Here is a 26,030-nt window from a genome sequence, read left to right as displayed (position 1 = left end):
TATGCACATATGTACACACACACACAATAAAATATATGCTTATATATATGCAACTCTCAGTTAACCAAATTATTCAACTTTCACTTTACCAAAACATTTATTTCTTAAAACATTCTGAATGAGAATTTTATATGTATATGCAAACATAGCACACACTTCTGCATATGTGCATCTTGCAATATCATAATTACTGACTTAATAAATGTATCATTTTGTTTGCCAAGCAACTGAGCTAAATATGCTGGCTACAGCTTCAGAATATTTTTTGTATGCATGCCCCAGAAGAAGACTGGAAGAGAATATGGATGACATAATCTTATATGACTAGGTACCATAAGCAGCACAGATGTATTTCCCTAATAATACCAAATGTATCTTGCCATAAGTCTAAAAAATTAAAATTATACATAGAAAAATAAAATCAAATTACATATTTTTTTATATCTTCACTCAAAAAATATAATATTACAAAGTGATCTGTGATCTCACTGATATGGGAATTCCTTCCAGTAACCAATCACACCTGTCCAGCCTTTGATAAGTTCACCACGTGCCCACCTATATTGCCTTCCTCACTTTCCAATTAGATAGTGTAGGTAGGCAATAGAATATATGGATCATCCATCTGTTAATCCCTTGCTAGATCTAGCTATATGACCAGCCCATCTTTTTTTCTGGTCATACATTTCTGAATAACAGTATTTACACTCTTTTGCACGATTTCTTATTTTAATCTGTTGTAGCCTGCTCAAATCCACCATGTGTCACACCATAATTCATAAGGAGAGAGCAGATGTGGAGAAAAGATCCATCTAAATCTGTGAAAAGTCCCAGTTGCAGAATCACCTCCAACAACGTAGCTTTATTCCCTTCAAATGCAGCCTATTTTAAAAATTGAGATACTGACACTGTGCAGTAAAATGAGAAATGATTTTAAAAGTTAAAATTCACCTTAGGCCTACATTTAAACATAATCTGACAAAACCACAAAAGGTCTCCAGCAGGTAAGAATCACTGGACTCGATATTCAAAGGCATTTTACTTCCTAAGTGGGGTGCAGGGTGTGTTCAGGAGAACTACCTTTGATGTGGTAGCTGCCAAACTCTTTTCAGGGCTCTTCCTACCTTTGGTGTCCACCTGTTCCACCCAACTCTCACCTGTGACTCCAAGAAGCTAAGGCATGTGCGATGGTCACACCACAGTAAAACTATTTCGAGAGAAGGATCAAAGCAGGTTGAGAGTAACCAAGGGGTCTCAAACCCATTGGTGAGCTAGGGAGGTGTCTACCCCAAGCATGTGAAGACTTCCCTGGTGGAATGGGTGAATGAGAACAATTTGTTCCAACAGCCATGAAGGCGGCTGAAGCAGGCAATGTGGAGTGCTTAGTGGTTAGACATCAGAGATGCCAAGGTCATCCACTGCATCCTGAGCCATCGTCAGTCGTCTTGACTCTGTCCTACCACTGGACTATGATTCTGAAAGAGAGAGTGAGGCTGACAATTTTGTGCAACTCTGACTCACTTAAATCCAATTTACACCTGAATCAAAAGACATCACCCATACCATTTTACTATTATGCCTCAAAGTCCTGTGGCGACAGGCAAGTGATGCAGCAGCAGGTGCAGATACACTGGGAGCTGTAGTCACGACCCTGCACAAAGGTGACTCAGGCTTTAGGGTCGTTTCTCACTGGAAGCAGCAGTGGGACTCAGCAGGCCCTTGGGTGTCTGAGCAGCCTTTTAAGGATCGCACTGCTCACCTCCTGGTATTAGAATGGGGGCTATAAAAGGTGCCCTAAACAGTGTCTTCTTACCTAACCCTGGCCTGATTATTGCAGCAGGCAGGAAATCCCTCTCTGTGGTCGAAACATAAAAAAAATGTAGAAAAACATCTGCAAAGATGATTTCATTCAACATGGGCACATGGAATGTGCGCACACTTATAGACAACACAAAATCCAGTAGACCTGAAAGAAGAACTGCTCCTGTTGCAAGAGAACTCAACAGATTCTCAGCTCAAGAGAACCCAACATCCAAATAGCAGCCCTGAGTGAAACAAGGCTGGCAAATGAAGGCCAGCTTACTGAAGTTGGAGCAGGATACACATTTTTCCGGAGTGGCCATGGTGAAGGGGAGCACTGTGAAGTTGGTATAGGTTTTGCGATCAAAACTAATCTAGTCAGCAAGATGGTATACCTGCCAAAAGGAGTGTATGACAGGCTCATGACAATGCAATTGCCACTTGCAGGAAAACACCATGCCACCATCATCAGTGTCTATGCTCCCATCATGAGGAACCCTGATGAGGTCAAAGAAAAATTTTATGAAGACCTAGAGACCTTTATCATCAATGTGCCAAAAGAGGACAAGCTTATAATTCTGGGTAACTTCAATGTTAGAGTAAGCTCAGACTGCCAGATTTGACAGGGATTTCTAGGGAGGAATGGAGTTGGAAACAGCAACAGCAATGGTCATTTACTGCTGAAGACTTGAGCATCACATGACCTTCTCATCACCAACACTGTTTTCCATTTACCTAAATGCAATAAAACTTCATGGATGCACCCTCACAGCAAACATTGGCATCTAACAGACTATATGATTGTGAGGAGAAGAAATAGATAAGATGTGAGAGTGACAAAGGCAATGTATGGTGCAGAGTGCTGGACTGATCATAGACTTATCCTTTACAAGCTGAATATTAGCATTCATCAAAAGTGCCACCCCCAAGGCAAAATGACTACCAGGGGAATTAATGTCAACAAATTAGAGCTTTTCTCTGAGCATGAACAGTTTGATGTCAATGTGGAGGAAAAGTTGAGCCAACATACAATTGGCAACAGTGGAGCAGAAAAGGAGTGGGCAGCTTTCAGAGATTTGGTGTACAGCACTGCATTTGCTCCTCTGGGTAAGAACACTTGCAAACACCAAGCCTGGTTTGATGAAAATGATGGGCAAATCCAGAAGCTGCTAAATGAAAAACAAGAACTCCAAAGGATTTACCAGTAGGGTATCTCATCCATCTCTAAAAAGGCAGCATTTTATTCCATCAAAAGTAAAGCACAAGCAAAGCTTAGAGAGATGCAAGATTCCTGGCTCAGTAAGAAGGCAGATGAAATTCAGTTTTATACTGATAGTAACTATACAAAGTGCTTTTATGATTCCCTAAAAACTATTTATGGGCCAAAAACCTGTGATGCATCACAACTACTCAGTGCTGATGGAGCCACATTGATTAGTGATAAGGACATGATCCTAGAGATCTGAAGGCTGAACATTTTCATAGTATTCTCAACAGACCATCATCAATCAATGCTGAAGCCATTGACCATCTACCTCAGACTGAAGCCAATCAATCCCTCCTTAGCTGAACTTCCAACTGAAGGAGAGGTTTTGATGGATATTAGGCTCCTTTCATGTGGCAAAGCACCTGGTGCTAATTCTATTCCAGCTGAGATTTACAAGGTAGGGGGACCATTGCTCATACAAAAGCTGACTGAAATTTTCCAGGTTATAGGGCAAGAGGAGGTTATCCTCCAGGAGTTCAAGGATGCCTCCATTGTCCATCTCTATAAGGGCAAAGGGAATAGATAGATTGTCCTGTGACAATCACAGGGGGATCTCTCTCTTAACCATTGCTGGCAACATTCTTGCTAGAGTCCTCATTAATAGGCTGATCCTTCACCTGGAAGATGGTCATATATCTGAGAGCCAATGTGGCTTCAAAAAGAGTCGAGGAACAGTCGATACGGTTTTGCTGCCCAACAACTCCAGGAGAAATGCCAGGAGTAGAACAGAGGTCTGTACACAACGTTTGTAGATCCGACCAAAGTCTTTGACACTGTTAGTCATGAGTGCTTATGGAAAATTATGTCAAAATTTGGTTGCCCAGAGAAGTTCATCAGCATTGTACATCAAATTTTCACAATGGCATGTTTGCCTGAGTTCTGGATAGTGGACAATGCCTTCCCAGTCACCAGTGGAGTGAAACAGGTCTGTGTGCTTGCTCTCATGCTTCTATGCATGATGTTTTCAGCCATGTTGTCAAATACTTTCAATGAGGATGAACATGGCATCGAGGTCAACTACCATATTGATGATTCAATTTGAAAAGGCTACAAGCCGAGACCAAAGTGGAGGGAGTGTTGATTCATGATTTTCTGTCTCCAGATGATTGTGCACTCAACACAGCCTCTTAAGTTGAGATGCAACAAAGTATGGATCAATTCTCTGCTGCCTAATTGTGGCCTAATAATTAACACCAAGAAAACACAGGTTCTCCATCAGCCACCACTACAGCATCCATACATGGAACCATTGGTTACAACAAATGGAGAAGTTCTGAATGCTGTGGATAAGTTCACTTACCTTGGTAGTATACTTTCCAGGAACGTACACATTGACAATGAGGTTGACACATGCATTGCCAGAGCTAGCTCAGTGTTTGGGAGGCTCTGAAGAAAAGTTTGGGAGAGAAGAGGTATTAGACTGACTACCAAACTGAAGGCCTATAGAGCTGTTGTGCTGACCTCATTGTGGTATACCTGTGAAACATGGACAGTCTACCATGCCAGGAAACTGATCACTTCCATCTGAACTGTCTTAGATTCTGAAGATCACCTGACAAGATAAGGTACCAGACATTGAGGTCCCTGCTAGAACTAAACTGCCAGGCATTCAAACTATTCTTCAGAGAGCGCAACTCTGATGGGCTGGTCACGTTGTTCTAATGCAAAATGTATGCTTGTCAAAAAGACTATTTTATGGAGAACTCTCACGAGTCAAGCGTTCATATGGTGGAAAGAAGAAGCAATACAAGGATACTTCCAATGTCTCTCTCAAGAACTTTGGATTTGATTGTGTGACATGGGGAGACACTGGTATAGGACTGCTCAGCATGGCATGCCCACATCAGAAAAGGTGCTGTGCTCTATAAGCAAAGCAGAATTAAGACAACACAAAGGAAATGTAGGATGCACAAATTTGGAGTAACCACCCCAAATGTTCACATGGATTATCTGTGCCCAATGTGTGGTAGAGCATACAAGCTCACATTGGCCTGATCAGCCAGAGGCATATACACTGAATCTTCACTTTATCATGGTGATGTCATTTTGGTTCTCTTCAAGAATGAAGGACAGCAACTATTTCCTAAGTGCTGTGTTCAAAAATCTTACAAATTCCAGGAGTTTGAATTAATGAGTTTCTATTGGACATTGGAAAATTTATAAATTGGTATGACCAACAAGGAGCTATACCACAGAAAACCATTATAAACATAATCCTACAATCACAGACCAAAAAGCTAGAAAGAACCTAAAATGACATCTAATCCAAAGTCTCCTTTTACAAATGAGGAAATGTGGCTCAAAAAGGTTTAAGTCATTTTCACAAGGTTTCAGAGTGAGTCAGCAGCTCTACTGGGATCTAGAGCCAGATGCTCTGAGTCCGGAGTACATCACATTGAGATGCCATTGATACTGGGCCTACTCTGCAGCTCACTAATGAGCCTGTCAGCTAGACTGGTGCCCTATGGCTCCTCTCTCCTTCCTTCCTAGTTTCTGTGAAAGCAGACAAGTTCTGCATCAGGACAGAAGGGTTTCTGGGGCCAGAGAAAACAGATGAACCAGATGTACAAAATGGCTGGCTGGCCCTAAACCAAGCTTCACATTACTGTGGAGGGCAAATGCATCTTCCTATTAATGCAAGGATTGCTGGTTCTTTTTAGAACCCAATGATCTTTTGCCCTAGATTAAAATAAATCTCTTGGCATATGTGATTGACAGTCTATAACAGTTCAATTTTAAAAAAAAACTGGATGAAGACAGTAAAATAAACATGGAATCAAGAATCAATGCAAAGACAAATCTGAGGAAAGCCATTATCGTTGCTTTGACTCCCTCATTCTACAATCCTTGGTGTTTGACAACACATCCTGTGACCCACTCTAGTAAGGCTAAGCTCCTTACTCTCAGCCATAAAATGCTCTCTCTCTCCACAGCTTAGCTGGATGTCCTGTTATTCCTCTACTCCCCTGCCTTGTGCCTATGCTGTACCAAAGTGACACATATTTCTGTCCCACTTGCTTCTCAGGCAATATTCCTTCTGCATTTCTTGTCCTCTTCCCCCGCCATCACTGAGTACTTACTTTTCATTCTTTCAATAGCATCCTCAAATTCAGCCTCCCCTGAAGCATTCATTATCTAGGGGACCCTGAGAGTTTTTCTTTCCTCTAATCTACTGTAGCAGAGCAGTTCACAAAATATAACAAGAGAATAATAATCCCAGACCACAATAATAAACTTGCTCATAGTTCTCCTTCAGAATGACCATATATATATATATATATACGTATATATATTCATATATATACGTATATATATTTTCATATCTATTATATACATTTGTACGTATAGCTTCCCCAAATGAAAATCTAAGTTCCTTGAAGGCGGACATCTTCATTTTTATGTCTGTATCCCCAGTGCCTAGCACAGTGCCGTTGATAAATGCTTGATTAATTGATGGATTAACACAATACAGAATCATTGGTTTTAAAATTAATATCTCCATTGGTGGAGGGAATTCTTTACAATGAAGTCACAGATCACTTGTGGGTTTAATAATAAATATTACAATTATTATATGATACATTATTATAAGATATGGTGTTAATAGAATTGATAGAATTTCTTATATTACATATCATTCTATATTGTATTACAACACTGCTGTCATCTATCATATAATAGAATAATATAGTATTAATAAAACTAATATAATTATGTGATATTATACAATTCTTATGATAATTATTGTTTTGTGTTTACATATTAATACATGAAAACTTAGAATCCATGAGTTGAATCAGAACTTAGAAATCAAATGGTTTGAAGCTCTCAGTTTAGACATAAGGAATCTGATAGTCACTAATATACATATTATGCAGTGTTATTAATATAATCATTATAATTATGATGATGATTATTTATGTATTTGAAAATTAACCTTAAGACTTAGAATCCAAGTTGAATCAAACTTTAGAATTCAACTAATCAAAAGGTCTCAGCTTAGAAATAAGGAAACTGACAAATAGAGAGGGTTAAACAATTTACCTCAAAAACCAAGAGTGAGTCAGTGAAGTAAAACTGTGAGCCCAGGTCTCTTGATTTCAAAATCTCCAAAATCCATGCACAATAAAGCTTATAGATAATTACAGGCCAATGAGCTGGGAAGATTCTAGAGCTGCTCATTAAGAAGATAGCTCGTGAATATCTGAAAAAGGGGAAGCAGTAACGACAAAGAGCCAGCACTGGCTGTATCAAAAACAGGTCATGTTAGACTAACAAAATTTTCTCTTTTTTTAGACAGGAGCGGGAAATAAGGCTACTAAATTGGTAGGTCACATGAAGACTACAGATATGTTTTATCTTGATTTGGTTAAAATATTTATTAAAGTATCTTATTTTCCTCTTGTGAAATACAGAGATGTAGACTAGATAGAAGGTACAATTAGATGGCATCAGTACCACCTGAATGGTCAATCTCAGAGTAGGTAGTCATTAATCAGCCGGCATCAGCTTGGCAAGGTCTGTAGAGAAGTCTGCTGGAAAGGGCCCCTGTGCTGTTAAATATTTTTGCCAGTTACTTAAGTAAAGGCATGTTTATTACATTAGCAGATGACACAAAGTTGGAAGGTACCATTAACACAATGGAGGATGGAGTCAAGATTCAAAAAGATTTTGACAGGCTAGAACATTAAGCTGATTCTAATAAGAAAAATTCTGTACGGATAAATGTCAGGTCTTATACATGAGTTTTTAAAAGTCTACTTCCCAGTTACAAAATGGGGAAGACATGATTTAGACAGTACTTTGTCTGAAGCAGATGGGAGACTTTTCAGGGGACTCCATATGGGTCAACAAGCACAAAAGACAAAACAACCTTCAATTTGACTGAAAGAAGACCAGCTTCCAAGAGTCAAGAGGTGATGGTCCTTCTGTACTCTTTTCTGGATCAGACTACATCTGGAGTGCTGCCTTCAGTCTGGGGGAATGATAGTTTTAGGAAGGCCACTGTTAAGTCTGAGAGTATCCAGAGGAAGGCAAACAGGATTACGAAAAGCTGTAAGCTCATAACATACAGAATATTAGCTGAAGGAACCAAGACTAGTTAGTCTAGAAAAGAGAAGGCTCAAGGGAGACAGATAGCGATCTCCTAGTATTTGAAATGCTGTCATTTGAAAGAGTCCCTAGTAGACTCATTCTCCTTCTGCTTCTTCCCTTTTTTCCCCTCCTGCACCACCAGAAGGCAGACCTAGGAGGAGGAGGAGGGCACATTTGGGCTTAATGGAAGGACAAACTTCACAACAATCACAGCTTTCCAAAAGCTGAAACGACTGCCTCGGGAGGGGATGAGATCCACTGGCTAGAAGGCTTCAAGGAGAGAAGTTGGATGAACACTTGTTTTATGTATTGCAGCCAGGGTTTTTTTTCATTTGGGCTTGAACCAAAAGGCCACTGAAGTCCCTTCCAGTGAAAAAATTCTGTAATTCTTATTCCATGTGTTGTGTGAGTTCTTCATGTCATACAGTTCTTGGTGAAGTATGTCCAAGAATGAGTTACCCATTTTATAATATAAGCCCCCAAAGATGAGAAATTTCATCCTTGTAAGGTATCTTAGACATCTCAACCAAAAACTGTACATAGATGGGTACTTAACTCAGGTCTGATTAAAATATGGTAACAGAAAAACAGAGAACATTGGGCAATAGAAAGAGACTGGACCAGGAGTCATGCATGAGACATGAGCTCTAGTCTTGGCACTGTCATTAATTAGCTAAATGACCTCGGGTAGGACTATTCGTACCTCGGGTTCCTCTTCTAGAAAATGGGAAGAACATCTTTCCTATATACTTCACAGGCATTTGTGAGGAGCACATATGAATTAAGCACCACAGAAATATAAGCCATTGTCAAGAATGACAATCCCGGATAGAGTTTCTGGGTAATTAATAAGCTAATAAACAATAAATTGATGGTCAGTGGTTTCTCTCAGTATCCACAGACCACAAGGGAGACTCAAAAACTCTTTAAATCAGATCTGACAGGAACTCCAGTGACAAATGAAATCCAGCTCTGATTAGTGGACATTTAATGAGGAGGTGGCCTAAAAGTCTTCAGCCTTTCCTACTGAGAACGTGGCTTGATCATAAGGCTTGGCAGCCTCTAGGCATCTGGGAAGGGGAAACCATATGCATTTGGACCTTTGTGGCTAATCTTCTCCTGCAAGAGTTGGGCTGCCCTAAACTCTAATGGAGGGGATCAAGGACAGAGGGCTCCTCCCCCAGGCAAAGGCTCAATTAGACAGGATTCTGTTTATACTTTAAACAGAAATTAGGTTTCCCATTTGAGTGGGGTCCTGTCCAATCTAGTTAAGGAGCCTGGGAGCTAGGAGTAATTGTATTATTCAGCCATGCCCTTGAGAGACTGACTGATCTTTTCAGGGAATTGGGTCTTAACAGAAATAAGAGGAAAGGGGAGGATCACAAACTAATAATTAGCTATCGATATAATAGCATAATTAGTTCATCTCACTATCATAATTAGAAGGGAAAAGGGAGGCAAAAACGAAAACTTAAGAATATGTACTGAAATGAAAGCTAATTCATTCACTGGAATACACACAAAAAGGATTGATAAAAAGTGAGAGAAAACAAGGCTTTGTTATAGAAAAAGATAAGGAAAAATTCAGTGTTAGGTTGAGCAAAACTCATGTAACATAAATGTCACAGTCCAAAGAAATTAATTCCATCCTTAGGCTATTAGCAAGAATTTATTGCTTGCCTACTGTGTGCAGAGTACAGTATGGAACAGAACATAGGCTGAGATGAAAAAAATCAAGTGTACAACAAATGAAGTCACTCACACAGCCTTTAGCAGAGTCCACCAAAAATGCAATGGGGTTCAGTGGGCAGTTAGTTATTAGGTGCCTGCAACATGTGCTAGATATGCTTGGAATACAAAGACATAGATGAAAGGATCCCTGTCCACAAGGACTTGACATTCTTTTGGAGGAGGAAAGAGTAAAGATGACAATGTCACTGAGTGAAGTAGAGAAGACGGAAGTGTGATCAGAAAGACAGGAAAAAGTAAGGCATTTATCACTGTCAATTGAAGATGCCTTGAGATGTGAGAAGGACAGACAGCTATCAAGTCTAGACTGAATGCTAGAGGGGACAAGCTGACAGGGTACTTGGGGTGAAACAATCAATGCCCAGCCTAGAAATGCAATAGAATATGGGAAAGTGCTGGCTTGTATGGCAGAACTCTCCTCTGGTCTGATCCGTGTACAACATTGCTGCAAATCATTAGTTTATAAGTGACTTTATCTGCCTTCAAATGGAGTCAGCTCTCAGTGCCTTTATGGTGTAATGCATTTCCTCTATAGGGAGATGTATTTCTTCCTCATTATAGCTAATGATAGCCAGAGACAGCCCTAGAGATGCATTTAGGATGTATGAGATATCCTTAAGGGCTGAAATCACAGGAGAGAAATAGGTTTGCTTGGCAAGGTACTGACACTGCCATGGAGCAATGCCCTGGGGCCTTTGCAATGTTCTTAGCAGGGCTGCTTCTGCACAAAGACTTGCTCTGGGTTTATTACCATTTATACTATTTATGTGACTTTTTTTTTTTATGTGATGGCTCAAGAAGCAATCTTAAAGTACTTTTTTTTATTACTGTTTCATCTCCTAGGTATAATAGAAATATGCCATATTGTTAGGCACATTTTGGGGGAGTTCATAATAATTCATTTCAGGAGTCATCTCAGGTGCCTCTGGTTTAAAAAAATTAATTTTCCAGAAGGAGAAAGGGATCAAAGCCAGATTATCCCAGAAGAAAAGGAGTTTAAGTTTCTGTACCCACATTGTTATAGTTTTCGTTCTCTATACACTAATATGAAAATACAAATAGCCAATTGATACAGGCTAGCCAGATTTGTCTTTCCAGATTCTAGCCAGATTCACTTTCCAAAGTGAACTGGGGGGGTGGGGTGGAAGGGAAGGCAGGGAACACTTTGACAGAAAGAGCCAATGCTTAAGGTGTAACGATGCAACCACCAAAGGCATTGTACCAATATGGGTGTATACTCCTATAAGCTTAATTTTTGAGGAGTGCAATTGTAAAGCACCCTTGAATTAAGTTTAAGCAAGATAGGGATGGGGTAGGAGATGAAGAAATGGGTCACTTCTTCTAGCTCAGCCAGTTCCAAGCTGAGCCTCCTATGTACCTTGGCATATCCCAGGATCATGCTAACAAGCTTGAGATCCACTTGGCTACCTCGAAGAAGTACACAAATCTTCACAGTATCATTCATTTTACTATTAATAAGCTATATTTCCGAGGCAGCATAATATAGGAGATGAAGGGCTAGGCCTCAAGTCAGAAAGTCCAGGGATCAGGTTCAGCCTCCAATACATTTAACCTCTGAGCACCAAAGCAATTCTCTCATATTCTTAAGTTAACATAAATTGTTGATCTTGCATTGGTGAAGGGAGATTTCACCCTGGAAGTTTCCAATATTTCTGAAACCATAAGTCTTGAGCCAAAGAGAGGAAAAAACCCCCCAACACATTTAGGTAAGTTCTTTGGGCCATGAATTGTCTCCTCCTTCAATCCATAAACAAAAGATTATGGCCATGTAATATGTAAAATGACTTTCTTCTTTGCAGAAGGAAATGGAAAACTACTTCAGCATCTTTGCCAAGAAAATTCTATGGACAGCAATGGCATAGGATGGTCCATGATGGTATAGATCACAAAGGTATTGATTGACACAAGTGGGTTGTCTCCAGAAGAAAATGATAACACATGAGTATCTTTTAGCACTGACATGGAATGGGTTCATAAAGAGTCAGACACAAGAACAACCAAACAATAACCACCTTGCATTTACATAACAGTTCTTAGGCACAGTATTTTTACATAAATTATATGATTTGCTCTTCACAATCAATTTGTGAAGCAGGCAAATAAAGTATCCTGATTCCCTTTTTACAGAAGATGTCCCACTTATTTTACGCAGAGATTAGATTAAGTGCCCTAAGTTAGGTAATACAGCTGGTTTGTTACAGACCTCAGATCGGCTGGCTTCTAGCCCTGGGCTGGAAGGAGATGAATAGAGCTTCCTTTTCCTTTAGGAAACAAATTTCATAGTCAGAGCTGAGTGATGCCACACAGGCTTGCTTCCTTTGAGAATATTTTTCCTTAAGAAGCTGCCTCCTCCTTTTGGCCTTGGTTTTAAAATTTTAAGGATAAGCCATTGTTACAACTGACTGACTGGCTCATAAGTTTTTTAGCATGGTCCTGGGATAGTCCAGTGTACATAGGAGGCTCGGCTGAGAACTGGCTGATTCACTGGCTGAAGAGGAAAGAAAGTTCTGCTTTGGAAGACAGCGTATCTCCATGTTTTCCATTGGTAGTGGGGTTAAATATTACACACACACACATACACACACACACGCACACACACATGTGTGTGTGTTCTACTTTATAGAAATAAAAATAAAAGAGACATTAAATGAAGAAAAGCAGGTCACCACATTTTATAAGGAGATAAAAAGAGAGAGCAACATCTTCTCTTGGCTGGCTTTTGTTACTAAATCCAGACTCCAAAGCAATATCTGCTCCTAATAAAGAGGATGTTGTTGCTTCCCCAATTTCACACTTTTCTCCCTTTCTCAGCTTCAGAGGTTACTGTACAGGCTGAATAAATTTTAAAAAAACTGAGCAAGCTAAGAGAGAGATGGGGTGAAAGAGTGAAAATGGGCCAAGGAAAGAGGGAGAGACATCTCAGAGAGGGCCTGAGCACCAGACTGATTAAAAGGAAAATTACACACCATTCCATTCCCACTCTTATCCTCAAGACTCACTAAATTACAACAATGAAGTGGAGGAATCATGAGTAGGTGTGAAATAAGAACTACTACCTCTAATCCCTTAGCAATGTTTATCAAACTAGAGAACTCAGACAGGCCTGCTCCTAAACTGTGTAACTACAACTTTTAGAGTTTTCAGTGGTTTATTAGGAGGGTCAAATCCCAACACCATGGACAAAGTCTTACTGCTGTAATTAAAAGCGATCTCACCTACACCATTTTATGAACTTTTTTGGGGGGAGTGGGGAAATAAGTAAGTCAGGGATGCTGATGCTTGCCCATCTCAGTATGCATACTGTAACTTTCAAGTGCACTAGCAGAATACACAAGGGAAACACTGTAATCTGTCAGCACAGATACAGAACTTTTCACTGGCAGGAATAAAAGGGTAGAGGTTAGGAAATCACAACGAAAGAGGAACAGGGGGATGAAAAAAGAAACGCAGTAATAGCTTACATTTGTCTAGCACTGTAAGCTTTCCAAAGCATTTTCTCACACCTTATCTGATTGAATCTCCTTAACATCTAGGCTGAAGGGGAGGGTTGACTGGAAAAGAGATAAATGTAAGGATAGGGAGAAACACATTTAGGACTGAAGGTAGAAAGAAAAATAGGATAGAGATTAAGAGGCAAAAGATAGAGAGAGAGAGATAAATAAAATATTGACATAGGAATCTTTTTAGGAAATCTTCTCTGACCCCAGAAAAGATACTCATGTGTTATCATTTTCCCATGGAGACAACCCACCTGTATCAATCAATACGTTTGTGATCTACACCATCACTGTTTCTAGGAGTTTTATGAAAGCAGTTGATTAAAAAGGAAAAAAAATAGTGACTACTTCTGACTCGGCTTCTAAGATGGTGAAGGAATGTCATGTGAGAATCAGCTCAAGCACCTGGGAATGTTTAGCCTGGAGAAAACTTGGAGTGAGGAAAAGTACATGATAGCTGTCTTCATATGGGTGAAGGGCAGCCAACTGGAAGAAGGACTAGATTTCCTCAAAGCATCGAGGGCAGAATTGAGAGCAACAGATGGAAGAGGCAAATTTAAGATAGAAAATCTTTTTTAACAATCAAAACTAACAAAACCAGAACTGGCCACCAATAGAGATCATGGGTTCCTCATCGCTAGAGTCTTCAAGCACTGTTTGGATGACCCTTTGTCAGGTATGCTGAAGAAGGGATTTTTCCTAGTTGGACCAGATATCTAAACAAGGTCCTTCCAATTCAGAAATTCTATAACCAAGGATTTTCCAAAGCGAGAGATGAAAGTCTTATGAAATGAAAAATCAACATCATAATCAATACTGTAATCAAAAGCTTCTTTTTATCTCCTCAAGGTTATAGGTTATCTGTGCCTTTATGCTCTCCCAAGCGCCTATAATAGTGAATGCAAACATGGTAGGTTATCAAAAAACAGAAACACACACATACACACAGTGAATCAAGTAATGTGTCTCCCTAAGGTCACAGGAGCAAGTTTTGAAGCAGAACATTTTGATTTTGGTTCAGATCCATAGTATTCAGGCAAAGAAAAAGGAAGTTAGAAATATTTTTCATTCATGGGGCAAGAGTGAATTTTGAAGTGAACTGGCTATGGTCAGGAGTCCGACCACTTTCTCCTGTAGGTCACCTGACTTTGGCCTTCCATTTGACTCTTGTTGTTATATATTAAATTTGTTAACTCCAAACTCTATAGTAACCTAGGAGTATTCTTGATAACATATACTTCATTAATAAATTTGAAATTTCTTCTCATTAATTTGGGCTCCCACTCCAATTTATGAAATACTAATTTTCTAAAGAAGTTGAGAAGCCACCTTTGCTACTACAAATTATTTTACTCATCTCTATTTAAATAAATATTTAAAACTATTAAATATTCATATAATTAACAAATGAGATAAACATCATTCTTTAAGTCTCCTTAAACCCTCAAAATATCAATAGTTGATTCCTCTACATTTTTCTGGAAACTTAAGTCTCAAGACATTAATCTCACTTTATATCAATGATTAAAGTCTATTCCTCTTCAACATTAATCCCTTCACTGACTTCTCTTTAATACACACAGGAAATTCTATCCCCAAATACACTGTGCTGCTAGCCCTTTAAAAGCTACACTAAGTTCTCTTTATAGGATTTCCTCATAAAATAACAAGACAATTTCCATTAAACACACAAACCAAAACAAGTCCTTGCTCTTCACATCCTCTCTCTTCTCTCTAGCTCTTCCTACACTGCCTGGCATACACTAGCCACTTAATAAGTGTTTGCTGACTGGCTGACTGTCACACAGACTGTAAGTGGCTATCAGATCAAGAATAAAAGTTTCACTTCCCTCTTACTAATTAGGGACAGGTGCTTCACAGTAAACCATTTCTCCCATATGATCAGTCCCTTCCAACTGTTCATCTAACTGTCCTTTTCCCAACACGACATCTTAACTTCTAAAGTTACAGGAACAATATCTGAGCTCCTTTTGTCTTGGTTCTTCAAGAGACAGTAGCAGTTTCCATGAGCTATGCATATAAAAGAGAGGTTACAATGAAAGAGCTGGAGAATATTGAGATGAGGAAGGTCAGGTTGGTGATGAGCCTCAAGAATATGCAGCATGATGAGGAAGAACAATGCATACCATCAGAGGAAGACATCAAAGTCAAGGCTTCTGCATCCAAAGTCTCCAAAATAAATATGCAATGATCTCAGGTCATGGAAAAGCTCAGAAAGGATTTTGAAAATCAAGTAAGAGTGGGGGAGGAAAAATTGGGAATAGAAATGAAAGCAATGAAAGAAAATCATGAAAAGAGAGTCAACAGTTTGCTAAAGGAGACCCAAAAAATGCTGAAGAAAATAACATCTTTAAAAATAGACTAACTCAAATGGCAAAAGAGGTCCAAAAAGCCAATGAGAAGAAGAAAACTATAAAAAGCAGAATTGGCGAAACAGAAAAGGAGGTTCAAAAGCTCACTGAAGAAAATAGTTCCTTAAAAATCAGAATGGAGAAAATGGAAGATAAATGACTCTATAAGAAACCAAGAAGTTATTAAAAAAAAAACCCAAAAGAATGAAAAAATAGAAGAGAATGTGAAATATCTCACTGGAAAAACAACTGTCTTGGAAAATAGATCCAGGAGAAATAATTTCAAAATTATTGGTCTACTTGAAAGCTATGATTAAAAAAAAGCCTAGACATCATCTTTCAAGAAATTATCAAGGAAAACTGCCCCAATGTTCTAGATCTAGAGGATAAAACAGAAATGGAAAGAATTCACCAATCACTTCCTGAAAGAGAGCCCAAAAGGAAAACTCCTAGGAATATTGTAGCCAAATTCCACAGCTCCCAGGTTAAGGAGAAAATATTACAAGCAGCCAGAAAGAAACAATTCAAGTATTATGGAAATACAATCAGGATAACACAGGATTTAGCAGCTTCTACACTAAGGGACAGAAAGGCTTGGAATATGATATTCCAGAGGTCAAAGGAGCTAAGATTAAAACCAAGAATCACTTACCCAGCAAAACTGAGTATGATACTTCAGGGGAAAAAATGGAATTTCAATGAAATAGAGGACTTTCAAGCATTCTTATTGAAAAGACTAGAGCTGAATAGAAAACCTGACTTTCAAATATAAGAATCAAGAGAGACATGAAAAGGTAAACAGGAAAGGGAAGCCTTAAGGAACTCATTTAAGTAGAAATGCTTACATTTCTACATGGAAAGATGTTATTTGTAACTCATGAGACCTATTTCAGTATTGGGGTAGTTAGAGGGAATACATATATATGTGGGTGTATATGGGAATGTATGTATCTGTATATTATATATGTGTAGGTATGTATATGTGCATAGGTGTATGTATGCATGTACATTTATACATATGTATGTATATATACATACATACATACACACACACATAGAGAGCACAGGGTGAGCTGAATATGAAGGGAGAATACCTTAAAAAATAATAATAAAATTTACTGTTTAATGCAATGTACTAGGATTAAGAGACAGGGAGAGGTAGAATATAGCAAATCACCTCACAAAGAAAGAGCTTCTACAAAGGAGGGAAAGAGAGAGGAGATAAAAGGAAATAATAATAAGCCTTACTCTCATGGGATTTGGCTTAAGGAGGAATAACACATTGGATATGGAAATCTATTTTACCCTGCAGGAAGGCAAGGGGGAAGGGGATAAGAGAGGGAAGATAATAGAAGAGACAGCAAGTTGGGGAAAGGGATAATAAGAAGCAAACACTATTGTGGGAGCACAGGTCAAAGAAGAGAATGGAAAAGATGAAGGACAGGATAGGACAGAGGGAAATGTAGTTTCATCTTTTACAACATAACCATTGTGGAAGTGCTTTGCATTGTTATACATATATGACCAATATTGAATTTCTTGTTTTCTCAATGAAGGTGGGTGGGGAGGGAGGGACAGAATATGGAACTCAAAGCTTTAAGAATGAATGTTAAAAATTGTTTTAGTATGCAACTGGAAATTAAGATATAGAGACAGTGGAGTAAAGAAATCTATTTTGCCTTATAGGAAAATAGAGGGCAAGGGGAATGGAAGAAGGTTGAGTAATAGAAGGGAGAACAGACTGGAGGAAGGGATGGATGGGGTACATGCCATCCTGGGGTGGAAGTGGGGAAGGAAGGGGAGAAAATTTTGAATTCCAATTCTTGTGGAAGTAAAAACTGAAAAATAAATAAAGTATACATTTTCAAAAAAGAATATGCAATATGACAAATGGTCAAAGGAACTAGAGAAGACATTTCAAAAAAGGAATACAAGAGTTGTCTTCAAGTACCTAAAGGGCTACCGTACTGAAAAGAGATTATATCTTTTACTTGGCTTCAGAGGGCAGAATTACACAACAATAACAGTGATAATAACAATAGTTATCATTCTACAGCACTTACTATGTGCTGGGCACTCTCCTAAGTGCTTTACAATGATTGTCTCCTTTGGTCCTCAGGACACCCCTAGCAGGTAGAGGTTATTATTATCCCCATTTCACAGATGAGGAAACTGAGGCATTAAGTGACTTGTTCAGTGTCACACAGCTAGGAAGTGTCCAAGGCCAAATCTGAACTCAGATTGTCCTGACCCAGGCCCTTGCTCTCTCCACTGTGCCACCTAGATGAATTATAGGCAATGTGCAGAAGTTGCAGACCAGAGTTAGGCTTGATATGAGCTATGGACAGCACAAAGCCTGGGAGACAAGTAGTCAGTTACACATACAAAATAAAGAAATAAATCTGAAGCGGAGAATTAAGGTGGAGATTGTAACTTCACTATAAACCCACGTGGATTTTGTTGTTCTTCTTGCCTCCTCCTTTTATTCCTATAGGAGATCCAAAGGATGCTAGGGATGATCTGAGGAAAACTGGGGAGTTTCAAACTCGCACAGAGTCTGTTAGAAAGGTTGCCACTGAATGTAATACATTGGGGAATGTAACTTGGCCATGAAAAAATTAAGAAGGATTCAGAAGAATAGGAAAGAGATGTGATCCTGATAAGTAAGAGGAAGGAGCATCAAAAGCAGACTTAGTGCCTACAGGCTCTAAGTAGCTGGCTGGTTATTCTGTGTTCCACAAGACAATGATGACCCTTGGAATCTAAGATTCTAGGAACACACAGATCCCTTGACTAATGGTGAAACAGCACCTAAGTTTTCCCCCTAGAAAGGGTACTGTATTAGAAAGGGGTCTTCCTTCCCCCTTGAAGGAGCTGAAGTTTAAGTTATAGGGCTTCAAGTAGAAAGAGATGGCAGAACCCACTCCTCTTTTGGAGAAGAGGTAAACACTTAACTGAAGACTCCAGCTAAAGGGAAAGGCTGGTAGCAAAGAGAAGCTTTACAATCACATGCCTAACAGTAAGTTCAGTGAAGCAATGCCTAGGAGTTATTACACTCAGCAGCAACCACAAGATGAGCAAGAATAGCCCAAAGACATCACCAGAAGTCAATGAGCATCTTATGTTTTCAAAGTTGAGTTCTTCCATGTGTGAGATCTGACCATAAGTGTTCCAATCTGTAAGCTTCTCCACATACTCCCTAAAGGAATCCACTCTTCTCAAATGATATGCGTATATAGGCACACCTCATTTTATTGTGCCTTGCTTTATTGTACTTTGCAGGTATTGCATTATTTACAAATTGGTTTGTGGCAACACGGCCCCAGACAAGTCTACCAATGCTATTTTTCCAACAGCATGTGCTTACATCATGTCTCTGTATCACATTTTGGTAATTCTCTCTATACTTCAAATTTTTCATCATTATCTCACGTGTAATGGCAATCTGTGATCATCGACCTTTGATGGTATTATTTACAATTGTTTTGGGCTGCCATGCACCACAACCATATAAGACAGAGAACTTAATCAACAAATTGCATATGTTCAAACTGCTCAACAGACCACCATTCCCCCATCTCTCTCCCACTCCTCCCACTATTCCCTAAGACACAACAATATTAAAAAATATTAGTAAACTTAACTGATAAAGCAGCGGCACAGTTTGAGAGGATTGACTCCAATTTTGAAAAAAGTTCTACTGTGGCTACAATGCTATCAAACAGTATCACATGCTACAGGGAAATCTTTTGTGAAAGGAGGAGTCAATCAATGCAGCAAACCTCATCATTTTCTTATTTCAAGAAATTGCCACAGTTTCCCAATCTTCAGCAGCTCCCATCGTGGTCAGTCAGCAGCCATCAACAAAGAGGCAAGACCCCCCCACCAGGAAAAAGATTATGATTCTCTGAAGGCTCAAGTGATGGTTAGCATTTTTAGCAATAAAGTATTTTTTAATTAAGGTACACACATTTTTTTAGACATAATACTATTGCATACTTCCTAGAGTACAGTATAAACATAATTTTTATATGTTTATATTTATATATATATATATATATATATATATATATATATTTCTCAGCAGAAGCCAAAAAAAATTTGTGTGACTCACTTTATTGCAATATTTGTTTTATTGTAGTGGTCTGGAACCAAACCTGTAATATCTCTAAGGTCTGTGCTTGTAAAAGAATATGCCCTGGTTTATGGGGAAAATATTGTGTCCTCTGGCTTTGTTGTAAAAGTAAATACTTTAGTGGAGTCTCATAAGCTATGGTTTTCAGTGGCTGTGGAATCAGAGAGCAAATTGAACCTGAAATATTTTTTTTTTCTGGGGGATGGGGAAGAGTTAGCTCCAGCGTTACATAAGGAAAACCTTCCTAATAATGAGTACTGTACTATCAAAAAGTAGAATGGGCCTTAAGTGGGTTCTTTCTGTCTCTATCTTATCTCTATCTCTGTCTCTCTGTTTTTCAAAGACTGGATGACTACTTTTGAGTTGTAGAAAGGATTCTTACTCAGGAACAGATTGGTCCAAATAGCCTCTGAGCTCTCCTCCAATTCTGACTTCCTTTGATCTCAGTAGGAAGAGGAAGATGGTGATTTTAAGACAATTTCAAGCATGTCACTTAACCCTCTGCAACAAGTACAGAAAAAGTACAATCAAGTACCCTAACTTGGAAACTAATAATAAAGTTCTGGGTGGTATATTTTCAGTTTTCTAGAAATGGAAAAAGTGAGGCATCTGAAGGTTTAGCAAAATGGAATTTAAGCCCCAAGAAGCTACCTAATTTCAGCAGTCACCAGATTATAAAATGGAGAAACAAGTACTCGAGGCCTTCCTTTGCCGATCAACCTTTACACCCTGACAGCATGGGCTAGTTAACCACACCATCTGATACAGGACTTTAAAGCCAAGCATAGACAAGTTCAACCTATCAACTTTCTTCTTAATTTATTAGCAAAAGTGAAAGCTGGCAAATAGTCTCTATTTTGTGGGGTTTTTTTAAAACTGATCTTACTATGATAGTGAATCTATACTTAGATATACTTATCTTATACTTATACTTACTTCAAACAAGACAAATTCCTATTCATTTGCAGTAACTGGTTATGAACTAACTACCAGAATCTAAAACTAGCAAATATGTTCACATATTATCTAATGCTTTCATATCCTATTTCTCAGACATATAGCCATGAAAGAGACTGAAGAAAAACGTATTTCTCATTACCATCTATCATATATTGAAACCCTCTAACAATGAATCAGGATTTTTGAGTGGGAAGGTACTTTCTGGATCATCTAAAATCCAGCTCATTAATCTTACAAATGAAGAAACTAAACCAAAAAACTGGAGAAAATATTGCTTAAGGCCATTCAACTTATGATAGAACTGGGATTAGAACATGGGCTTCCTGACTCTCAATCCAATTAATGTTCTTTATACAAACTAGACTTGCAAAGATGGTAGCCTAAAATGTGTGGAACACTGCATACACTATAGACAGTTATTGTGCTGATTAGCTTTTGTTGGATTGTTTGTTCCTCCTTTTTTTTCTTTGTTAGATGTAACTATTTATTAAGTGGTAGAAAAGAGAATATATTCAGAAACGAAAATGATATGAAATAAAAGATCTCAATAAAAATTTTAAACAAGAAAGAACACCACATGATAGGTGCCATAAACAAAAACAAAAGACACATGGCACATTTTCCAACTTTCAAATATCTCAAATTAAATATATTCTATATTCCCCCCTCAGTAATTTTCTCTGGAATTCAGTGTATTTGGTGCACTTAAAAGATGTGATGCAGTGAAAAGAGTACGGGGCTCAGAAGTGCAAGAATCATGACAGATGGGTTCTCATCTGAATTTTATCATTTATTAGCGGGAAGACCATGAGAAAGGCTCATTTTACCTTTGGTGAGACTCAATTTCCATATTTGTAAATGGGAATGATAATGCTGCCAAGAGTCTGTCTGGTTTAACAGAAGGTAATCTGGACTCGGAATCAAAGGACCCTTGGGCTCTCAAATCCTAGCTCTGACACTTACTGGTCGAGTAGGGGCATAGGCAAGGCACTTCTAATACAAACTCTCAATATTGCCCTGCTTTATCTATTTTTCCCCAGTCGTTATATATGAGATGCAATAAAGACTTCAGGGCTCACATACCAGTAACTAGACCAGCTAAGCCAGGAGTCCAACAGAACAAACGTTTTTGTGAGAAATCTTAGCCCACACTTAGCATATCTGAAAATTTATAGGCTGAATTCAGAAAAAATGGATTTTAATTTAGTCAAACCCTGAAGGACAAAGCTAACAAATTACAATTGTTACATTAGAATCTCTAGTGTGATTCTGCAGTTGGCCAAAGATTGATAAACAAAGGATAAAATTTGGCTTCCCTGCAAATTCTGAGGACGATCTGACAATCTACAGTAAGTAAGTACTTCAGATATGCAAATTTCTGACCTACCTTCCTGAATGGCTGCAGAAAGGGAGATAAAACAATTCTGGAGAATGCCCTTTCATTTTAAAGGGTCGCTGAGGAAAAATCCCCAAATTAAGGCTGCCAAAAAGCTGCCATTTCATGATGTGTTATGCAATTTCAGCATGTAAAGACTGATAAGCATTACTACAACTACATTTCAGATATAATCCCACCAAGTGTTGGTAGGGTGCCAGGATTACAACAACACGAGGTGTAGGTTTTTCCTCAGACTTAAAATGGTAGCATTCTGCTTCAGCTCACCACAGTTTAAAATTACAGATGTCCAACTTTAACCTCTAGGGAAACAGGAATCTTCTCCTTAAGAACAGCAAAACTTCATGCCTCTTTTCCTCCAATCAGAAAAGGCTGCTTTTCCATTCACTCATTCTTCAGGGTAAGAAACAGATCAAATCTCTCTCCTCTCCTTCACCTTATATACATACAACCCTTGAGTTTATTTTAACAGCTCGGACTGCCCTTAGCAACACAAGCTGGCTTCTTTAGAAACTTATTTCAGATAGTTAATTTAAAGTGACAACAGACTATTTTAACAGAAAATTAAGTAGACTCCTACAACAAAGGAAAAAAATTCAAAATATTATTTTACGAAAGGCAAATTAAAGTACATTATGCAAAGTATTTTGCCATATGTAATACAATGTGCTTGAGTTATCTAATAGGTTGTAAAGACCAAGAGAATCATTCATTCTAACGTTAAATAAACAAAATACTACAAAGCCCAAATGTACGGAAACAGTAACTCTCTTTTTCTATCTTTGAGGAAAGAAATAAGAAATTACCAGCCAAGCACTTAAAAAAAAATTTATCTCATCTAGTTATCCCAAAAACCCTATAAGCTAGGAGCTACTATTATCCCCATTTTACACTTAACTACACTGAGGCACACAGAAGTTAAGTGACCTGCCTAGGGTCACAGAACTAAAGTGTCCAACGTCAGATTTAGTATTTTCTGCTAGTTTCTGTCTATGAGCAGAAGTTTCTTCAGTGACAAGTGGTAAGACTGTTTATTAAATAAGAGGCAAAGTTAATGGTAGGAGATTCTCATCCCAGTCAAAAATATGATATGAGGGGGGCAAATAATACATACATACATAATAATTAACTCACGTTGATACAATACTTTAATATTACTTAGGTTAGTTCTATGAGACACATAGTTTGAATAATATTCCCATTGTACAGATGAAGAACTTGAGGCACAGATAAGTTAAGTGACTTACTCAAGGTCAAACAACAAGTAAATAACAAGTCCAAGAATGAAACTCCTAGCCTCTGACTTCAAAACCAATGATCTATGTATAGTGAAATATTTTTTAAAAATCTGTCATGATGGGGGTAGAGAGAAAGGATGGCATGAATAATTCGAAGAACTAAATTCTTCCTTCATGGAGCTTTTAAATAGTTCTATTCATGACCAGTACACACACACACACACACACACACACACACACACACACACACACACACACACACAGTGGTTTGAGTTTTGATTCTATCACTTTTCTTTGCTCTAGGGGGAAGGGCTGATAAGCAATGAAATGTCCAAATTACAACAGAAGAAAAGTGAAAGAAAAGCAAAGATTGGGATTATTAGAACCCACCATTAAGAGTTGATTGTGCAAAAATATTTTGCTTTAAAGAAAGGCATATTCATAAACAGATATGCGTAAATAATTTACAAATCATTCTCCAATGGCCTCCATTCTAATATCAGAGATGATTTTTTCAAAAATTATTATGGTTTTATTGGCATTTACTTTCTAAGACTGTACCCTAAAGTTCACTCCCATCTTCTCAGTAAGTAGTTAAGAATCTGTAAAGAAATGATTAGATACACTAGAGTTGCTACTATTAAAAAAAATAACCAATGAGGACCTTCTTTAAAGTGAAGAATTCTTTCTCAAGCTGAATACACATCCCATAATTCTTCACAAGTACATTTACAAACATTTATGTTAATTTTCCCTTCCTAAAAATTTAGCAGTTTGGGGGACTTTTTGAAAAGAATGCTGCATATTTAAAGGACAGGGGTGGGGGGAGGTGGTCAGAACTTGCTCTGATGGCAGGGCTTCCTCTATGAAGCCAAAATACCCTAGCATGGTGCACGCTGGGGCATCCCAGTGAAGTCAGAGTCCTGCAGCTTACAAGCTACACCTGTACCTGGCTGCAGCTACACTTGAGCCTAAAGGAAGGAAAAAGTAAAAGAAGCAGTCCCCACTGAACTGGGTTAAGTCAGAGCCAGAGCCAGCAGAGATGGGGATACCTTTTAAAACAGGGCATTCTGGAATGAACTTGTCCCAGTAACAAAAGGACCCTTTCTTTCAAACTGTTGAGTTCACTGAGAACTACTCTAGGGGAGAGAGGTGCAGAACAAGAATCAAGATCTTGGATCAAGGAATGTTTTTATTCCAAATGGGAGAAGGAAGAAAGGAAGGAAGGAAGGAAAGAAGGAAGGAAGGAAGGAAGGAAGGAAGGAAGGAAGGAAGGAAGGAAGGAAGGAAGGAAGGAAGGAAAGAAAGAAAGGAAAAGAAAAGAAAGGAAGGAAGGAAGGAAAGAAGAAAGAAAGAAAGAAAGGAAAAGAAAGAAAGAAAGAAAAGAAAAGGAAGGAAGGAAGGAAAGAAAAAAGAAAGAAAGAAAAAGAAAGGAAGGAAGGAAGGAAGAAAGAAAGAAAGAAAAAGAAAGAAAGGAAAGAAGGAAGAAAGGAGGAAGACAGAAAGGGAGGACAGGGAAGAAAGAAGGGAGGGATGGAGGGAAGGGCTTTCACTAGAAAATTGTGGTATCACTGGAGTGTATATTCACAAAAGTTCTATCATGAAGAAGCTTTAGGCTGGGATCTCAATAAAAACACTGAACATGTTATTTTAAAAAAAACAGAAGAGAAAGTACATTTCAGCATCAGTGGCAGTTTTCTAGGTAGCATTAAAACATAAAAATTAAGCTTTAACCAACAGGAAACATCATTATTAAGGTTTTCAGCTATGACACTAATGTTAGCACTTGCCCAGGAAGAAAACAAGGAGGCAGTTTCACTTACGTGGTTGATGAAGAGGCTCTTACGTTTTTCTCTCACTGTGAAAACAAAAGATGCAACAGAAAGGTTACATTGCTAGAAACCACACTTCCCTCACAGCGCAGAGTTAGGCTGAGCCTCTGCAGGATGGCCCCATTCCTTACTGCTACCAGGTATCCTGTTACTCAAATACCATCTGAGGAGGAAGCTTCATTCTGTACTTGACTGATAGATGAAATCTTCATTTGAGAGTGTACTCTCTGACGCTGAAAACATATTAGACCAATAGCTGAGGCCTTTTATGGCTGTGGAAGCAAGCAAAGTTAGCACTGAAGATACAGAAAATGTTAATTGGATGAAGGAAGTCTTCTAATAAAAAATTGCAAGCACTCATAAACTTTAAGCAGCTAACCAAAGATAATTTCTATCCCAACTAAATGTAATATAATACCGGCAGCATTTATGTAGCGCTTTAAGGTGTAGAAAATGCTTTACATGTGTTACCCTATTTTATCCTTACCACAATACTGCGAGGTAAGTGATAGTATTACCCCATTTTAGAGTTGAGGAAACTGAGACTGGAAGAATGACTTGTCCAAGGTCACACAGATAAGAATCTTGAATTGAGGACTTCTTGACTCCAAGCCCATTGCTCTATGTGTTAATTCATACCTTTAAAATTCTATTCCAGACTGAGGAAAT

At 38.4% G+C, this 26,030-nt stretch overlaps 1 protein-coding gene across 10 annotated transcripts in view; it reads right to left on the bottom strand.

The window, feature by feature from the left end:
* Positions 1-26,030, bottom strand: part of CCNY (cyclin Y) — a 306,697-nt gene that overhangs the window by 54,964 nt on the left and 225,703 nt on the right. For 9 of the 10 annotated variants that reach the window (XM_072652032.1, XM_072652033.1, XM_072652037.1 and 6 more), the window contains one exon: positions 25,353-25,387. In XM_072652032.1, coding sequence (XP_072508133.1) covers positions 25,353-25,387 — 35 coding nt within the window. Of the gene's footprint in view, positions 1-4,367; positions 4,454-25,352; positions 25,388-26,030 lie in introns of all 10 variants that reach the window. The other variant, XM_072652041.1, reaches the window with a different exon arrangement.

This window comes from Notamacropus eugenii, chromosome 3 (genome assembly GCF_028372415.1).
Source record: "Notamacropus eugenii isolate mMacEug1 chromosome 3, mMacEug1.pri_v2, whole genome shotgun sequence".
NCBI classification, from domain to species: Eukaryota; Metazoa; Chordata; class Mammalia; order Diprotodontia; family Macropodidae; genus Notamacropus; species Notamacropus eugenii.
The sequence above is the reverse complement of the archived record's forward strand: the minus strand, read 5'-3'. Positions and strand labels throughout refer to the sequence as shown.